Here is an 18,045-nt window from a genome sequence, read left to right as displayed (position 1 = left end):
GGTTAAGGGCCTTGCTCAAGGGCCCAACAGAAGCCCAGCAGCCTGTCAGTGGTGGGGCTTGAACCAGTGACCCTCTGATTACTAGTCCATTACCTTAACCACTAGGCTACAGCTTGTCTTGAATTTTAAAGTCAAACCAAGCTATAATGAAATGAAAACGCAGAATCTACGGGCAGTGGTTAAATCCATGGCCATTTGTGTTGATAGTCTGAGTGAGATCCATCATTGTCTAATCAATAGGAGACACGTAAGTATTGATCACTAAACCCTCCCCCACATCTGCTTTCCAGGTTAGGACCATCACCACATGCCGCATCAACCAAATTAACCTTTTGTAATTTGCCAAGTTGAACCTACATGTACAATGCAATTTAATATAGTGTATGGATGTATGTGTATATCAATAGTATTTATTTTATAAGCAAATTATAATTATATTTAAATAATTGCAATTGCAAAGACAAATTATCTTCTTTTTCTTAAAATACATTTGCCCCTCGCCTGGTATCATGGTAATGCTGCGTTTCATGCATCAAGTTTAAATCATTACTTGTAATATAGAAAGGTACTGTGATATATATATACAGTATAACATTACATACATCATGACGGTGAAACTTGGCTATATCGACTATTCCACTGTGCTTTTGTGGGTTCTTGTTTGTTTGTTTATTAGGATTTTAACGTCATGTTTTACACTTTTGGTTACATTCATGACAGGAAACGGTAGTTACTTACTACACAAGGTTCATCAGTTCACAAGGTTATATCGAACACAGTCATGGACAATTTAGTATCTCCAATTCACCTCACTTGCATGTCTTTGGACTGTGGGAGGAAACCGGAGCACCCAGAGGAAACCCACGCAGACACGGGGAGAACATGCAAACTCCACACAGAAAGGACCTTTGTGGGTTCTTAAATGACACACGATACAAACATTAAGCCATTTATTATATATCTTTTATTTTTATATGACAGTACATATAAATAACAAACAAAATACCACTGGATTGTGTATCATAAATACTGTTGCAACTGTTAATTCAAAGGAGATGCAGAATAGCACTGCATGCTCTCGCCGTCAGAAAAACATCTGAATAATTTACTATGCAGCGCCTGCCATTATCATCACAGACCTTTGCGAATTATTCTTCACACAGCATTCAGTTTTTTATATATTTATCTAATGATTGAACAGTTTTTGCTAGTTTGTCTAAGACAAGAGATTGTGACATGAACGGTGGTCACATTGTTGAAACAGCAATTTGGCAGAGCTATTCCTTTAACAGAACAATACAGATTATTACAAATGCAGAAAAAGTTTGTAAACCCTTTGAAATTACCTGGATTATAAATTATTACCTATTATAATTACTTATAGAATAGAATGCCTTTATTTGTCATATATACATATACAGACGTACAGTACAACAAAATTCTTTCTTCGCATATCCCAGCTTGTTTGGAAGCTGGGGTCAGAGCGCAGGGTCAGCCATTGTACAGCACCCCTGGAACAGAGAGGGTTAAGTGCCTTGCTCAAGGGCCCAACAGTGGCTGCATGGCAGAGCTGGGATTCGAACTCTCAACCTTTCAGTTGATTGCCCAAAGCTCTACCCACTACATTACTTCTTCCTCAACAGAACACCTGAATGTTGTTGAAGTTCAGTCTGAAGCTGTTGGACTAAATATAAAAACTACTCACTTTTGTCTGTTTTTAGGTGTCTTTAGACATACAGGGTTGATTTCCCAGACAAGGATTAAGGCTAGTCCAGGACTACATTTTGCTTTAAATGGAGAATCTCCATTCAAAATGCTGTGTAGTCTAGGACTGGGCTTAATCCCTGTCTGTGAAACCAACCCAATGTGTTTATTATTATGTTTAATATTACAAGCCAGTTAATCCTAAAGGGCTCTTTTTGTATAAAAATGTTTTACTAGAAAATAGGTAGCATGCTATCATAGGCCAGGCCACTAGCTTGTGGCAGATGGGCTGAATGTAGAGTTCCAGATCATAATGATCTTGTGATGGTGGGCGGCACGGTGGCTAGGTGGGTAGCACTGTCGCCTCACAGCAAGAAGGTCCTGGGTTCGATCCCCAGGTGGGGCGGTCCGGGTCTTTTCTCTGCGGAGTTTGCATGTTCTCCCCGTGTCTGTGTGGGTTTCCTCTGGGTGCTCCGGTTTCCCCCCACAGTCCAAATACATGCAGCCAGGCTAATTGGAGACACTGAATTGTCCTATAGGTACCTAGTCACTAGGATGCATAAAGTGCATTGTAGAGCCGGTCCCAAGCCCGGATAAATAGGGAGGGTCGTGTCAGGAAGGGCATCCGGCGTAAAAACTGTGCCAAATTAAAAATGCAGATCATAAAGTAACGAGAGCAGCCGAGGAAATAGAATGATCTTGTGATGGTGTATGAATCCTGTCGTTAAATACCTGCTCCATTCAATCAGGTGTGTTGGGAGCATAAAAAAACACGTAATGGAGAAAAGTGCTTTTTTTTTTTTCGATGCTCATGCCGGCACCTCGACCAGACAACAGGAGCGGCTGTTGTGGTGGCAGTAAGGAGATTTCTTATTATCCAGCTTCAAGAAGTTAAACTACGGTTTAAAGAAGGAAAAGGGGAAATTTGCTCTGAAGAAATTACAGTTCCAGAAACACATGCAGTACTACTGGAGACGGCGGTTTTGTGCTTTTCCTTTTACTTAGTAATAAAATAGGAACACCATGGCGTCTGTTTTAACACTGCTGTAAAAGTCTGGAACAGATTTCCTTGAACTTTTTATTAGCAACCAAACTTAAGCCACAGCCCAGTTAAACTTACATCTTGTACACTATTCATTTTTAGCCTTAGCTTTTACTTACGACTAGACCTTTTCCAGGATGAGCATTGTTGTGTGTTCATTCAGCAAGGCTTTAATATTTCAAATATGTTGTGTAGTGTGCTTAGAAACAGCCAAAATGAGAGTAATCAAATGAGCAAAACCGAGCATGGGTTCTAAAAAATAAATAAATAAAATTACTAGGAGTGCATCACAGGGTATGTGTAATAATTCAGCATAAAAAACATTTGGTATAACATCCCAAACTTGCTTCAACTTCAACTGATTGGTGTTGGATTTCAAATACCACAAATTAGTTTTCCATGACCGATGACGTTACTAGTTTGAGAGTAGTGTTTACTAAGTAGTGTTGGTGATTGATACGTTGCATAGTGTGAGACCCCTTTTCTGTAATTAATCATTTAAAGTTATGGTAACTCAGGCGTTCACGTGATTGTCTTTTACACCGTAAACTGGCTGTGTATTACTGTGTGATGTTAGCGGTGAGGCGGTCGATGCCGGAGCACTCGGATAGAGGCTGTGCTGTTCTGGATCATCATCTGGGTCACCAGGTCCAAACTGAGTCCTGCCACCTTTTCCCCGTTCACCTCCAGGATCTCATCACCCACACCTAACAGCCCTGCGTACAGCTTCTGAGTGCTGCTCTCCCCCATATCTTCTACATACACACCTGTAGCACAACACACACACACACACACACACTGACGTTCATGTTTATATTTGCAACAATTATTAACAGTTACTGATGTTTAGGAGAGAGTTGTGTAGTTGTGTAATTAGAGAGGTGTGCAGTATGAGAGAGTTGTACAAGATGAGAGTTGTACAGTATGAGAGAGTTGTACAAGATGAGAGTTGTACAGTATGAGAGGTGTGCAGTATGAGAGAGTTTTGCAGTATTAGAAAGTTGTACATTATGATAGTTGTACAGTATGGGAGAGTTGTGTAGTATAAATTGTGTAGTATGAGAGAGTTGTGTAATGTGAGAGTTATACAGTATGAGAGTTGTACAGTATGAGAGTTGTACAGTCCGATAGTTGTACAGTAAGAGAGTTGTACAAGATGAGAGGTGTGCAGTATGAGAGAGTTGTACAAGATGAGAGGTGTGCAGTATGAGAGAGTTGTGTAATGTGAGAGTTATACAGTATGAGAGTTGTGTAGTATTATTTGTACAGTATGAGAGGTGTGCAGTATGAGAGAGTTGTATAGTATGATAGTTGTACAGTATGAGAGAGTTGTATAGTATGATAGTTGTACAGTATGAGTTGTACAGTATGAGAGAGTTGTACAGTATGATATTGTGTAGTATGAGAGAGTTGTGTAATGTGAGAGTTATACAGTATGAGAGTTGTGTAGTATTATTTGTACAGTATGAGAGAGTTTTCAGTATGAGAGTTGTATAGTATGATAGTTGTACAGTATGAGAGAGTTTTCAGTATGAGAGTTGTATAGTATGATAGTTGTACAGTATGAGAGAGTTTTCAGTATGAGAGTTGTATAGTATGATAGTTGTACAGTATGAGAGAGTTTTCAGTATGAGAGTTGTATAGTATGATGGTTGTACAGTATGATAGTTGTACAGTATGATAGTTGTACAGCATGAGAGAGTTGTACAAGATGAGAGTTGTACAGTATGAGAGAGTTGTACAGTATGATATTGTGTAGTATAAATTGTGTAGTATGAGAGAGTTGTGTAATGTGAGAGTTATACAGTATGAGAGTTATACAGTATGAGAGTTGTGTAGTATTATTTGTACAGTATTTGTTTAGTCTGAAAGGATGTTGTGCAGTACCTGAGTCTGTCCGGCCTTTTCCGCGGGATATGAGAAAGCCAAATGGTCCTTCTGGTGGGCGGTACAGCTCTAAAAGTATCGTACCATCCGGGCATACCTGGGTGATTTTGCCCACTGAGCGCATGGCACTGGGGCTGCCCACGTCCTCCACACTCAGAGCTCGTAGTAGGCCTCTACAAACACACAAACACAAGGGTCAAATACATAAAACAGCAAAGAAAATGTGTGAATGGGAGTGTCATGGGAGTCCCTGGATGTTAAATATTTCTGTAACTGTTACTTTTGTGACTGAATAAGTAGAACACTCTTCTTTTTTATGATTGAGTTCCTTGTTTTTGAAGTGTGTGGTACATCACGCTTACCTTAGCTTAAATAATAAGCTTATAATTTTTTATTGAGTAAGCTAATATAAACTAATGTAGGTTTTCCAAGACAACCAACATGCTGAGGTCACATGCTACACTAGAACAAAGGCAGTGCTGCACTTGTGAAAAATGTACAATTAAAAAGCTTATTAAAAAGCTTATCTAGTTTTACGGACTAATAAACATGTAAGGTTCCTAGGTGGAGCGGTCCAGGTCTCTTCTTTGTGGAGTTTGCATGTTTTATTTAGTGTCTGTGTGGGTTTCCTTCAGGTGCTCCGGTTTCCTCCCACACTACAAAGACGTGTAAGTGAGGTGAATTGGAGATACAAAATTGCCTGTGACTGTGTTTGACATTGAACTGATGAATCTCGTGTAAACTGTAACTACAGTACATGTCCTGTCATGTATGTAACCAAAGTGTAAAACATGACATTTAAAATCCCAATAAACAAACAAAATAACTATAAGGATTTTTAGAGTGTGAATCCATCTTGTATTTTGTTTGCTAACTAAATATAGTGTTTCATGCACCCTTTCCATTTTTCTTTACTTTAATAAAGTGCAAAGAAAGGCTTGTTTTTGTGCAAATTGTGAATATTCACTGGGGTAACACTTGGAATCTGAACACCGATCTAAAAATAGAGCACACGTGGTAAGACATGTGGAATGTAACAGAAATAGGATCCTGAGAAGGAATGTGAGACTTAAAACAGACCAAATTTAGTATTATACTGATCAGCACCAGCTCAGGTTTCTTCTTTCTTTATTCACCTGATTTCCCTCGCCCTGTATTTTCCTCTCACTGCAGATCAGACTAACAGGAGCTGTTTATAGCCTCTTTCTCTCTCTCTCTGAATGGTTCTCGAGGAAGCTGATGTAATCTGCAGCCTCACTCCTGTAATTCTTACTGCCAGTGCCATTTCCTGTCTGATTTTAATCATCCCCCACCCCACACACAGGCAGACACACACACACACACACACACACACACATCATTCCACCATCTATCAAATCACACACTCTAGCTGCAGTAATCTACACAAAGCACATTTTTGAGCATCGTTCAAGATCATTACTACTACTCCACACACATTGTCTCTTGTGTATCGTCTGATAACACACAGCAGCTGTGTTTAAATCACATTCCATGACCTCATGCTTGCAAGTATTTCATTTATTCGTTTATTTGTACTTAGAGCTAAGTGCTTCGTCCACGTCAGGGTTGTGTTGGGTACGTCAACCACCCTATAATACTAAACACAAAGCAGGAATCCATCATAGAGTAATGCACACTTACCTGTACACCTGCTGCAGATTACTGTGGTTTTTTAACTTCAGTACGCAGTATTTATTTTCTAAATGCATCTGACTGACATTTGTGATGAGCTCACAGGGAAGCTCATGTTTGTGCACCATTCTTTAGCTGAACCCTATTTTTGTGTTTCTAGCAAGCAAATGTCTTTCAAATCTTGCCCGGATTTCCACTGTCTTCCTTGACTGCGATGTTAGACCGAGGAAATAAAAAGCTTTCTCGAGTTTTAGTTTATTTTTTCCATTTTATAAATGATAGAAATCTATGATAGGAACAAACTGGACAAACTGATCACAAAGGCGAGTTCTGTCCTGGGCTGCACCATGGACTCAGTAGCGGCAGTTGGGGAGAGAAGGATGATGGCCAAGCTTTCATCCTTAATGGAGAACAACTCTCACCCACTACAGGAGACTGTGGCAGCTCTGGGCAGCTCCTTTAGTGACAGGCTTTTTCAACCACGTTGCTCAAAGGAGAGATACCGCAGCTCCTTTCTTCCTTCTGCTGTCAGGCTATACAACCAGCACCGCCCCAAACACAGACAATCATCTCCATCACAATAATTCACATGGTTTTAATCTGCTCTCAAGTGCAATAACTTTTTGAAACATGTGCAATACCTGCTGTACTTTGTGCAATACATTGTAATAACTGTGCAATATTTGGTTAACTTTTTAATAGACTTTATATATGACTGTATATATTTTTGTAATTTTTTTTACATATTCGTACTTTTCTACTTTTTAATATATGTGTACATACTGTATATGTAAACACTTTGTTTTTTTATATTTTTGAAAGCTGCTGTAACACTGCAAATTTCCCCCGTGGGATAATAAAAGGCTATCTTATCTTATCTTAAATCTATAATTTAGTCAGGGGTGTCTAAACATTTTGGGAGATACACAGCTGGTGTATTTTTCTTGGAGTATATCAGTGAATCATGTGGTCTGATGATCCTTTCTTGAATTCTTTTCCTTACTTTGGCAAACATCTATGCATACTATATTTGTCTCTCTCTTTACCATGGTCTCTTTCTCTCTCTCTCTCTCTCTCTCTCTAATGGGAACATTCCTGGTAACTGTAGTCAGAGGAAAGTATGCAGTTGCACAACACACCAGCTGGCCATAGTCTACCAAAATACACACTAGTAACATGCCATGCTTCACACTCACTTCATTCATAACATTTGCTTGAAGGTAAAAATAGTCTGATGTGCCAATGAGAGCTCCAGGGTTCCTGTTTCACACATTCACAGTGTGGTCTTCAGACATTCAGGCTCTCTACAGGTCTTGTTGTGAATTACACACTGAACCAGATAAGTGATGTAATGGGTGTGTATCTGGATAGAGCAGAGGTGAAGGGTTGTTCCTCATGCAGTGTGTTTGTGTGTGTAAATGGATAGAGCAAGACTATTTAGTTATTTTTTATGTCTTTGCATTGTGTGTGTGTGTGTGTGTGTGTGTGTACGTACCTGGAGAGAGCAGGGCTGCAGGGTTGATCCCCTGGTGTATACGCATTACAGCGCTCCAGTTTCCTTTTGGCACAGTGAAGGTTTTGCACTGATGAAGATTTTTTCAGCGGGGTGAACGGAGACCCCTGCTGGTCAGAAATGGAACAACAAACCAGAGTGTAAAGAACATAGTACTGAAAACTGCTCTGTACAGGGACAGGAGTGCTAATACACATTTAAACATGCATTTATTAAAAATAACGCAGTATAATCATTTTAAATGCTAACTTGTTATTACTATTGTAAGAGTTTAATACTTTTTGGCACATAATAAGTTATGGCACATTACTAACATACAGGTGTCACACTGAGGCGGCACAGTGGCTCGGTGGGTAGCACTGCCGCCTCACAGCAAGAAGGTTCTGGGTTCGACCCATGTCCTTTCTGTGCAGAGTTTGCAGGTTCTCCCCGTGTCTGCGTGGGTTTCCTCTGGGAGCTCCGGTTTCCTCCCACAGTCCAAAAACATGCAGTCAGGTTAATTGGAGACACTGAGTTGCCCGAAAGGTGAATGGGTGTGTGTATGTGTGTGTGTATCTGCCCTGCAATGGACTGGCGCCCCATCCAGGGTGTTACTGTGTGCCTTGCACCCATTGAAAAGCTGGGACCCCCTGCGACCCTAACTGGATAAGCGGTTAAGAAAGTGAGTGAGTGAGGTGTCACACTGCAATACGACTCCTTGGTTTGATCCTTGTCTCCGGTCACTATCTGCCTCCCGCAGGCATGGCCAAGTGTCCGATGGGCACAACAGGTTAAAAGCATAGCTGAGATTTAAACTTCCTAATTTATAATTAAGACATTATTCAGACTCATTGACTTTTGTACACTTTATTGTGCTGTGGAATTAATTTAAAAACTTCCATTTTACCCATCAATCTACATTTAATCACCCATATTGATTAAGTGACAAGTTGGAAGTTGGAGTCCACCTGCTACAATTTGAATTGATTGGACATATATCGGAAAGACTGCTCTGTCTGGACAAAAAACATGCCATGAATTTTATACTGTGGGTGATTAAGTAAAGATTGATGTGTAAAAACAGCACATATATCAATTGAAAATCAAATCCACAACCCGATAAAGTGTGCAGGAAGTCAAGGGACTAAAATACTTTCTGAATCCACTGTATGTTTGCTATTAGAGTAAAAGGTTTACTAAGGAAAACACAAAGCTCTTCTGTCAGTAGTTCTGTGTATTTGTGTACAAGTATAAAAGAAACAAACCAGGCGCAGGGACTGCAGCGAGGGTGTTTTCTTTAGTGTACGTTGGGGGTTAGGGTCAGTGAAATGAGCGCTGGGTTTTGATGCCGGACCAAGCTGCTCCATGCTGCTGGAGCGACTCTTTCCCAAACGTCCTCCAGAGTTCAGACCCATGGCTGAGAAGAATCGGCGCAGTGCCTGCTGAGCTCTGCCCTCCCTCTGCTCAAACACTGGTTCTGCAATCCTGTGACCAAGGAGTAGTGAAGATACAGTAAGTCTGATTTCTAATTTAATGTAGTTTAATGTTTTATAACAGAGAGAGGTTGCACTGGTTACACCAGATATCTGACTGGCCACCTTGGGTGCCACCCTAAAACATAATTCACGCTGGTCTTAGAAATGAGTAAAATATTTCCACCTCTGCATTATTATTATTATATATTATTATTATAGATTATTTAATCATGTAACTAATTAATCATGTAGATTAAGGGACAGAGGTAAATGTCTCCTGGACAGTTTTGTTCTGCAGGGTCACCTTGTTCATCCTTGCCTGAAGATCTGGTTTTACATTTTTGACATGGTTTTGCATCACCTTGATGTACCCAGCAGGTGGCAGTGTAGTAATTTACTTTATTTGAGTAAGTAATGTACTGATCCGACCTCTATTCTGACCTACTGTACATTCAGTCCAGATCTGGACCTCCTTGGATCTACAGCAATAAGAGGAGTAGAGAGTAAAATACTTCTACTTGCATTAAAGACAACCACAAAGTTCTTCCTGGAACAGAGAGATCTGATTCTGTAGTGATCAGTAGATCTGGGAGTGACTCACTGTAAAAGACTTGCACTGTCCTCCCCTTGCTGATCTGTGCTGAAAGGATCTTGAACCTGGCCGTTATTTTGATGTGTATGGGTATTTTTGGCAGGACTGAGTGGCACCTCCAGTCTGATTAGGTCATGTTCCAAATCTGCAGGAGAAATGAGTGTTAGAAACACATGGTGATGAAATATTGAGCTCTGAAAATCACTTAATCAAAATAACAAAAATTCATTGTGTGTACAGTGTTGAATGCACAAAGGAGCGATATTGTATTGTAACTGTGTGTGTGTGTGTGTGTGTGAGTGTGCATGTGTGTGTGTGAGAGAGAGAGAACAGAGCTAAATAGTGGTGGTTTGGCTCAGTGGGATTTTAGGCCTATAGCTGAATAGATCTGCTAACAAAAAAATCTCTTCTGCTTCTGAAGTGCAATACAAACAGACATTCAAGTGTTTGCAGACACTCCATACCAAATACATGTTCAGTTCCCATGTATTTTACTTTTCATAACCTATGCCTTTTGTAGAGTGCTTGGGTGGCACAGCGGCCTTTATGCTGGCCCACCACCAATGTATATATAATTTATTTGTTGATTTATTTAATTGTTTGAACAAAAAAAGCATATTTCATTATTCTCTTACAGGCCTGCTAACACATTCATGTTTCTTGTGTATGTACACATTTTACTCCAAGTGCATGATACATTTTTATATTAAATTAAATATTGAAGTATTAGTTATATCAAATTACATTTTAAGTTCAAGGTTGTTAACGGTTCTAGTACGGTATTTTTTCCACACATTATTCATCAATTGCTAAACAGGAACAAATGAATGATTAATAAACAGTAATGATCAGAAAGTTTGTTAAGAAAGTTAAGTATTTTAGCCTGATCACTGTCAAGCTGCTACTGTTGGGCCCTTGAACAAGGCCCTTAACCTGCAGATGTGTGGACTGTATTTTGTTCTATTTGTAAGTAGCTTTAAACAAAGGCATATTTTATTCACATAAATGTATATGGAAGTAAATGTATTCTATGGACTTTTTTTGGACTTTAATTGAGACTTAATCAAGGCTGTTTATAGTCCAGGACTTGTTCTAAACTTATTCTGGACTCATCAAAGATGCAATATTGACTAAATATCTAATAGAATTAAGTAACACCACTTAATCAACCTACATATGTATTGGCATGTATGTTTGTTTAACACATATTGCTTTAAACTCACCTCCTGGCTGGGATCCATGCCGCTGCATGATTCTGTGGTTGGAACAGTTCCTGACTTCAGAATGCTTCAGTATAAAGGGTTTGGGGTTTGATGCAGATTCTATAAGAACACTATCCGAATCTGGCTGCTTTCCACAATTCTGAACAGGATAATACTGTGGAGAAGGCATGAGCTTAAGCATCTGCTGGCTATTGAGACCGTCCTTACTCAGCTTTAGAGCAGGTTTTTTGGCCTGGAGAGACTGAGAGTGAGGATGGTGGAGCCTGGAAATTTGCTGGGCTCCTGGCACTTCTGCAGACACCAGTGAAGGAGGCACTTTTTTTTTTAAACTGGCTGGTGAATGTAACTTTTTATCTGTCAGTGACTCTGGGGCATAGGGGTTAGGGGGCAGAGCTGTAGGTGAGCTTGAGGGTGCGTGCCTGGTAGTGCCTGGTGACTCTGGTTCTGTGAGCCCATTGGCATTAATAATATCAGCCTCAGGACGGCTCTTACTTTTACAGTTTGCCTTCTGTAGAGTCCCTCTACCATTGTCCACAGTGCTTGCAGCTCTACAGTGTGTGCCATCACTCTCCACAATAACAGGGCTACTTCCATCGATATATGTTTCTTTAATCTGTTCTATTCGGACCAAGCGGTTGGGCAGTGTGGGTGCTACCCAGCATGGAACCATCCTTCCCTCGCTGTCTCCATTTGAACAAAATGGACCTCTATCCAGTATTGCCCCACAGGAGTTATACTGTTGGCCTGTGGTGTTGGCTTCATAATGACCATTAGCTTTTGGTATGTTCTCCTGCCTGCTTCTGATTTTGTATTTCCATGTCTCTGCGTCATCCGGTCGATGGTTGTTGACATATGACGATAGATTAGGTTTGGGCCCCAGAATCTCCTGCACCCTCTGCCCGGCCCGTCGGCGCTGACGCTCTAGGTAACGCACCTCGGCGTCATTCTCTGACTCGTCCTGAAAGCGGACCCGTGTGGGAGACTGCCCATGAGAGCGTCGGCGATGAGAGCTTCCAGCTGAGTCACTGCTGGATGAATCACTGAGGCTTCCTAAGCCCACCACCACCTGGTCCGAACCCACCAGAGATGTCTGCTGCACAGGTGCTCCCACCCGGGAAAGCAGCTCCCTGTATAAACACACACATTTAGAGAACATCACTAATCTGTCGTGCACATATTAAACATTAGGAATAGTAAAACAAGTGATGTTTAGATATTTTTAGAGAGAGTCAGAAAATTCTGCATCATCATTCTGCACAACTGGAGACCATGGTTCATTAGAGAACCTTAGTGAGGTCAGTAAGGTCTTAGGGAGTGTAAGGGGATTTTAAACAAATAGATACCACACGCAAACCATGATTGCTGATATTTTGTTTATTAAACCATGTAACATGTCTATACATATATGCAAGTATAAAAACAATTTGGAATAACATGTAGACCTATGGCCCTATAAAAGCAGGTTTTGTTTCTCTCAACAAGATTCACATTGATGCAACAGTAACTACAGTGCAAATACAATTTGCTGCAAAAACCGGGTTTTTAAATTTAACTTGTATCTGTGACCAGTAGAACAACTGACCTGTTCTGCTGACACTTGCAAAGTGGTGAGAATGTCAAGTTTTTGGTGTGAACCAAGTAAATAAATAATAAACCCTGTTAAACTCTAGTGTAATTACTTACAGCATACAATCACGCACACACACAAATCCAAAGAAAAACACAAACACTTGTCAAAGTGTCCAGAGATTCGGCTTTCAGAGTAGACAGAGATTGCTTGTGGAATTCCTTCGTCTGTTCTGGTTCAAGGTCCCAGCATTCCTGACATACTTCATATTACGAGAAAAGATCATGTTCAATGCAGCAAACCACTTAGAACCAAAATGCTGCCGAATGATAACCAGCCCATTTTAGCAAAATCTGATTACTGCCGTTTGTAAATGTAAACGATAAAATGCAATACAACAGTGTAACTGTAATGTACCAAGAATTCTGCACCTGGAACTGAGAGCAAACTGGCACTACTTTTACGGAACATAATGCAATGGACATAAATAATGCATAAACATGTCACTGACCTACAAATACAGGTAAGTACAGGAAAATGAAAATGAAATTCATAATTGCTGCAAAACTTTATAAATATTTTAAAATGGAAACACACAAAATAAGTACAAGAGCATGTATAATGTATTCACTTGTCAAAACTATTCTAAAAACAACAGATATCTGTCATAATTCAGCCATTTTATGAAATATTTTCTTAGCCAACACGTAGCAGCTGTTAGAAAGGCTCACTCAGCTGTAATGTGCTGGAAATAAAGAGACAGAAAGGGTTGAGGTATTGAATACAGCACTTGCTGAGAGATGAGGATCAGATGCCGACCTTGTGTTTGTTGTTGTTGTACAATTTAAATTTGGCTTATATAACTCATAAAATAAACTGTACTGAGTTTGTGTCTCAAAAAATAAGACCAAATCTACCCCGATTGGGTAATTTATTTTATAAAGATGCACCAGTATAGTGGGTTAAGGTTCTACCCGAGCACATTGATGGGGTTTGACTCAGGGCGTTAAGTACGCTAATCCAAAATCTGAAATGTAATTCTTGTGAGTCACTGCTATTCGTCTGTGGATACTGAATGTATCACTCCAACACGTGAGATTTATATTTCAGACTGATGACCAAAAAAGGGTTTAGTTAAGTGATGTTTAGATTTAACAGTAATCAAGCCTGAATGTGTACAGTGTCAAATTAAAGCCAGCTATTAATACATCTGGTAAATTGGTTGACCAAGTAACCAATGGGGTAATTACTTATTTACACAAATGCAGGTAATGTTGGCTAAAAATTTTCTTTAATTAAAAAGTAAACATAGAAAAACTGTATCTGTATCTGTCTTTATCTTATATTAAGTGTGACAAAGATATAGGAAATATGAAAAAATATATAGTGAATCAGAAAGGGGGAGAAAATACCTTTTTCTGGCACTAATAATTCCCAATGCAATTCAGTACTATGTGGTATTTTCTTCAGAAAACACACAATTATGCATAAAATTACTTGAATCTCTAAAGCTTTTTTTGAAAAGAAGGGTTCTAATCCTTATCCACAGTTGCAAAAATCACTAAAATGTATAAATTGGCAATAACACTGAGGTAACAAATTGTTTATAATAAGTTTAAAGGACCTTAAAGGGGTGGCACAGCCGGTGGTGTGAGAGTACCAGTGTGTTGAGGACCTGGGCATGTTCTCCTCGTGTCTGCATGGTTTTGCTTTGGATGCTCTGGTCTTTTACCATCTTGTAAAAATGCAAAATATGGATTGACTTTTCTAAACTGCCCCATTTGTGGCTGAGTGAGCAAATGGGTCACTGTGTGATATCCTGCAACTGCACCACCTCCTGGGTATATTTTTATAAATTATATTATAATGTATATTATACATTATATCATGTATTAAGAAATATTATGCATGGCAAGGACCCACTGTGATCCTGATCAGGATAAATTGGTTATTGAAAAGGAAGCTGCTTAAGGCCAGATGTCTAGACGAGAGAGAGCAGCACCTGTTGCTGATGAAAGAGACTGAAGTACTCTATTGAAACCAGTCCTTCCCTCCATCATCAACCTTCTAACCAGCGAATAAAACACACACACAACAACCCAAACATACAGAGAGTTTTACATTCTACAGTTCACAATCAGCAGCAATTAAAACAAAGCATTTTAACCTCTCCAAATGTTCTCTGGATGAATTGCCTGCCTGCCTGTCTGTGGCTAAGCTCCTCCAGTATACAACATCCACCCCCACCACTTAACATCTCAACAATCTGGAGAGAGTAAAAAGAAACAACAGGAACAGAAAACACAGAGAGTATATACTCACGGCTTGTCTCTCTGGACGGGTAGGATGGTGTGGTCGGCTTTGAGTGGGTTCGAGCGATTTTTCATGCTGGCACGCTCCAGCAGCCGTTTGGCCTGCTCGTGACGAGGGCTCAACGGCAACTCAGCACCCAAGACAAAAGACCTGCAATCCAAACCGGACACGCACACACAAACAGAGACACATGTCAGCTCATGTGCAGCAGACACACTCATACAGGGCAGGATTAAGTGCAGCAGGCCGTCACCACTAATTAACCTGATGGCACCGAGTGCTACACACGCTACTGTGCCAGAGAAATATCTGATTATGTGTGTAAATTGGATTATGATTATATTTGCGCATTTAAAAGCGGAGCTAAACAGGCAGCATTCTAATGTAAATAAGTGCTTTATTTATAAGTAAAACACAGAATACTCTAGAATGAAGGTCTATTTCTACACGTATGACTGATTTGATACAGATGGTGCATCGATAAAAATCTGTAACAGTATATTCATATTATAAAACCATCAACACTATTTTGGCAGTATGTATGTATGGGAACTTTATAAGACTGGAATATAAAAGCGTCTTCGTAATAAGTGTCATAATAACCTGGTTATTTTATTTTATTATTATTTTTTTTTTTATTCATCAACCGCTTTATCCTGGACAGGGTCCCACTGGGGGCAAGATACCCTGGACAGGGTAAATCCATCACAGGGCTTTGGGCATTCCTCTCTCCTCTTTAGACATTGCCAATCATATCTGTGTAGATGCCGACTGATATCACTGCTGATATTCAAACCTGGATGCTTTCTAGTTGCTTAATGAAATTTGTAAAGGATAACTACGTATATTAATCCCATAGGGAAAGTCAGTTGGTACAGCAGCTCAAGATACATTAAAGCAAAAGTATTAAAGTACAAAGTATTAAAGTACACAAGTAATGTTGTACAGTTAAATAAATATAATAAAAATGTAGTATGTAATATAAAAACTTTAAAAGTATCCTAGCAGAAAATATTGTTAGATGAGAGATGTAATATGTAATATACTATACTGTAGTAAAGTGTGTTCATTGCAGTAAATATTAACAGATGTTATAAACAGTGCTAGATTATGCTCCATAATTATCCATTATTCCAAACAGCTCTAAATGATTTTTCTATAACAGTGTTACCTTTTAACAATGTTGTTTAAAGCAAATGGTCATGTCCTCATAGAAAAACATTTTGATTATGATAAACGTGCATTAATTTTTTAGTGACATTAGTTTTGTAGCTCCAGTGCAAAACTAATGGTAACAGAGTATGGCTCTGGCCTGCCTTAAAGTTACTTAAAGGGTGTGTACAGATGTTAGCAGCTGTTGTGCAATAGTGAAAGAATGATCTGTTTTTAGTACCTCTGACTTCGTTCACAGTATTGTACAGAGATCCCTGAATCCCAATCACTATTGTTCGGTCCAGCTGTGGAGAAAAACATGTTTAAGCTCTAATCAGTCAAACTATTGTTTTTAATAATGAAAGTCAGTGCTCACATTTCTAAATGTACAGCATCTTATGGCTGGAGAAGATTCTGTCCCTGTTTAGCCAACTAGCTTGAATTATTCCCCTGACTGGCATTCACTGGTACGTTATACAGATTGTTTTTGAGTGCTTTACTTAGATTGCTTACATTGGGTCTGATTTATTTATAATGGATTTGTAGAAATAGCACCAGACTTACAAGTTACAGTGTGTCCTTTACATTAATGAGTAACCAAACTGAATGTGATTGTCACTGTTAGCAAAGCCTTTTCCATGTTACTATGGTTAGTTGTTACAGCTTTTATTGAAATTACCTGAGCAAACAATAGAAAATCTTTTTTTCAAACTGCAACCACATTTTAAAAGTTGCCCCCGGTCCCAACATGACCCGGACCAAGATGAAGCGGTTGGTAAAAATTAATGAATAAATGTAGTTAAACAGGCCTTAAAGAATAAGGAAACTGTGTGGGCCAACTGTATGTATTATAACTTCTTAAAATGATGTCAGATGTGTGTTCTAAATTGCTTAATTTTTAACCCGCTTCAGATTGAGTCCTTCTAGTGTGGTTGGGCAACAGGGTGATTATTTTAAACTGGACTGCAGTCAAAGTAAAAAGACACTGAGTGCAATCTGAAGCATTCTTTGCTCATTCCTTGGTCAGAATTAGAATGACCAGAGTTAATGACTACTTCTGTAATATTTACACATTTTAAGATTCCTAAGGCATCATTATTAGTATAGACAGAATATTCAGTACCTTTTTTATGTTGAGTCTCTGGTGTCTGGTTAGTAACAGGGGCCTGGTGTCCTTCGCTGCTTATATTCTGGGCTTTCTGAAGCATTTGTCTGAGCATGGAACGGTTCATCTCCACTCTTTCAGCCAATGACAGAGTGCTGCCACTGCTACAGATGCTTTCTAGACTCTCAGCGCGCCACAGTTCATGTCCTGCAGGCCCTGCCAGACCTTGTTCACTCGGCATGCAACTCTGCATGCTGCTGTCTTCACTATTAGATTCCTGCATCTCATTCTCAACACTGGGCTCCATTTCTTGTAGCCCATTTCCAGGTCCCTTTCTCTTTGGAACACCATCTTGATTAAACACCCGTGTGTTTGGGCTCCAAAATCCCTGTTGTGGAGCCCATGGTTTGGCAATGTTATCTGTGAGGTTCTCCGGTTTTGCTTCTTTTCTACATCCTGTATCAGATTTATAGTTACCCTTATGAGTAAGCATGGTTTGACATGTTGACGTCTGGTCATAGGGTCCCACATCCTCATCGCTGCTGCTGGAACCCCATCCACCTTTGCAAGAGGTTTCCTCATTGGAAGGCGGTTTCCTGACAGCCTTACACTTTGAAACACCCTTGAGTTTGGACCGTAAGGCTAAAATCGCATAGCTCTGTTCCTGTAACTGGACACAGGAGCTTGGATAAGAGGAAGTGGATGACTCCCGCTCATGGTAAGGACTTGACAGATGTTGGTCTCCAGGTTTCTGGTCTGATCTGTTGGTCGTCTGACAGTAAATTGGTGCAATATCACTCTGATCAGTCACAGCTCCGCCCTCCATGGCCCATTCACAGA

The 18,045-nt window shown here is 39.7% G+C and overlaps 2 protein-coding genes across 4 annotated transcripts in view; one reads left to right on the top strand and one right to left on the bottom strand.

Annotated features, from left to right (window-relative positions):
- The window catches only part of stx6 (syntaxin 6), a 23,052-nt gene extending 11,055 nt beyond the window's left edge, over positions 1-11,997 (top strand). For 2 of the 3 annotated variants that reach the window (XM_063012804.1, XM_063012803.1), the window contains exon 9: positions 11,936-11,985. In XM_063012804.1, the coding sequence (XP_062868874.1) occupies positions 11,936-11,985 (50 nt within the window). Of the gene's footprint in view, positions 1-11,930 lie in introns of all 3 variants that reach the window. The other variant, XM_063012807.1, reaches the window with a different exon arrangement.
- si:dkey-121a11.3 (uncharacterized) lies at positions 3,030-18,045 on the bottom strand. The gene is made up of 9 exons (XM_063012802.1): positions 17,224-18,045; positions 16,342-16,405; positions 14,958-15,098; positions 11,069-12,195; positions 9,855-9,990; positions 9,044-9,263; positions 7,782-7,906; positions 4,634-4,806; positions 3,030-3,513 (listed from the first exon to the last, which is right to left on the bottom strand). Exons 1-9 carry the CDS (start codon positions 18,029-18,031, stop codon positions 3,320-3,322), a joined length of 2,988 nt encoding a protein of 995 aa, XP_062868872.1. The 5' UTR covers positions 18,032-18,045; the 3' UTR covers positions 3,030-3,319.

The sequence above is a fragment of the Trichomycterus rosablanca genome, chromosome 17 (assembly GCF_030014385.1).
Source record: "Trichomycterus rosablanca isolate fTriRos1 chromosome 17, fTriRos1.hap1, whole genome shotgun sequence".
Lineage (NCBI taxonomy): Eukaryota > Metazoa > Chordata > Actinopteri > Siluriformes > Trichomycteridae > Trichomycterus > Trichomycterus rosablanca.
Note: the sequence above shows the minus strand (reverse complement) of the source record. Positions and strands in the feature narration are given on the sequence as shown.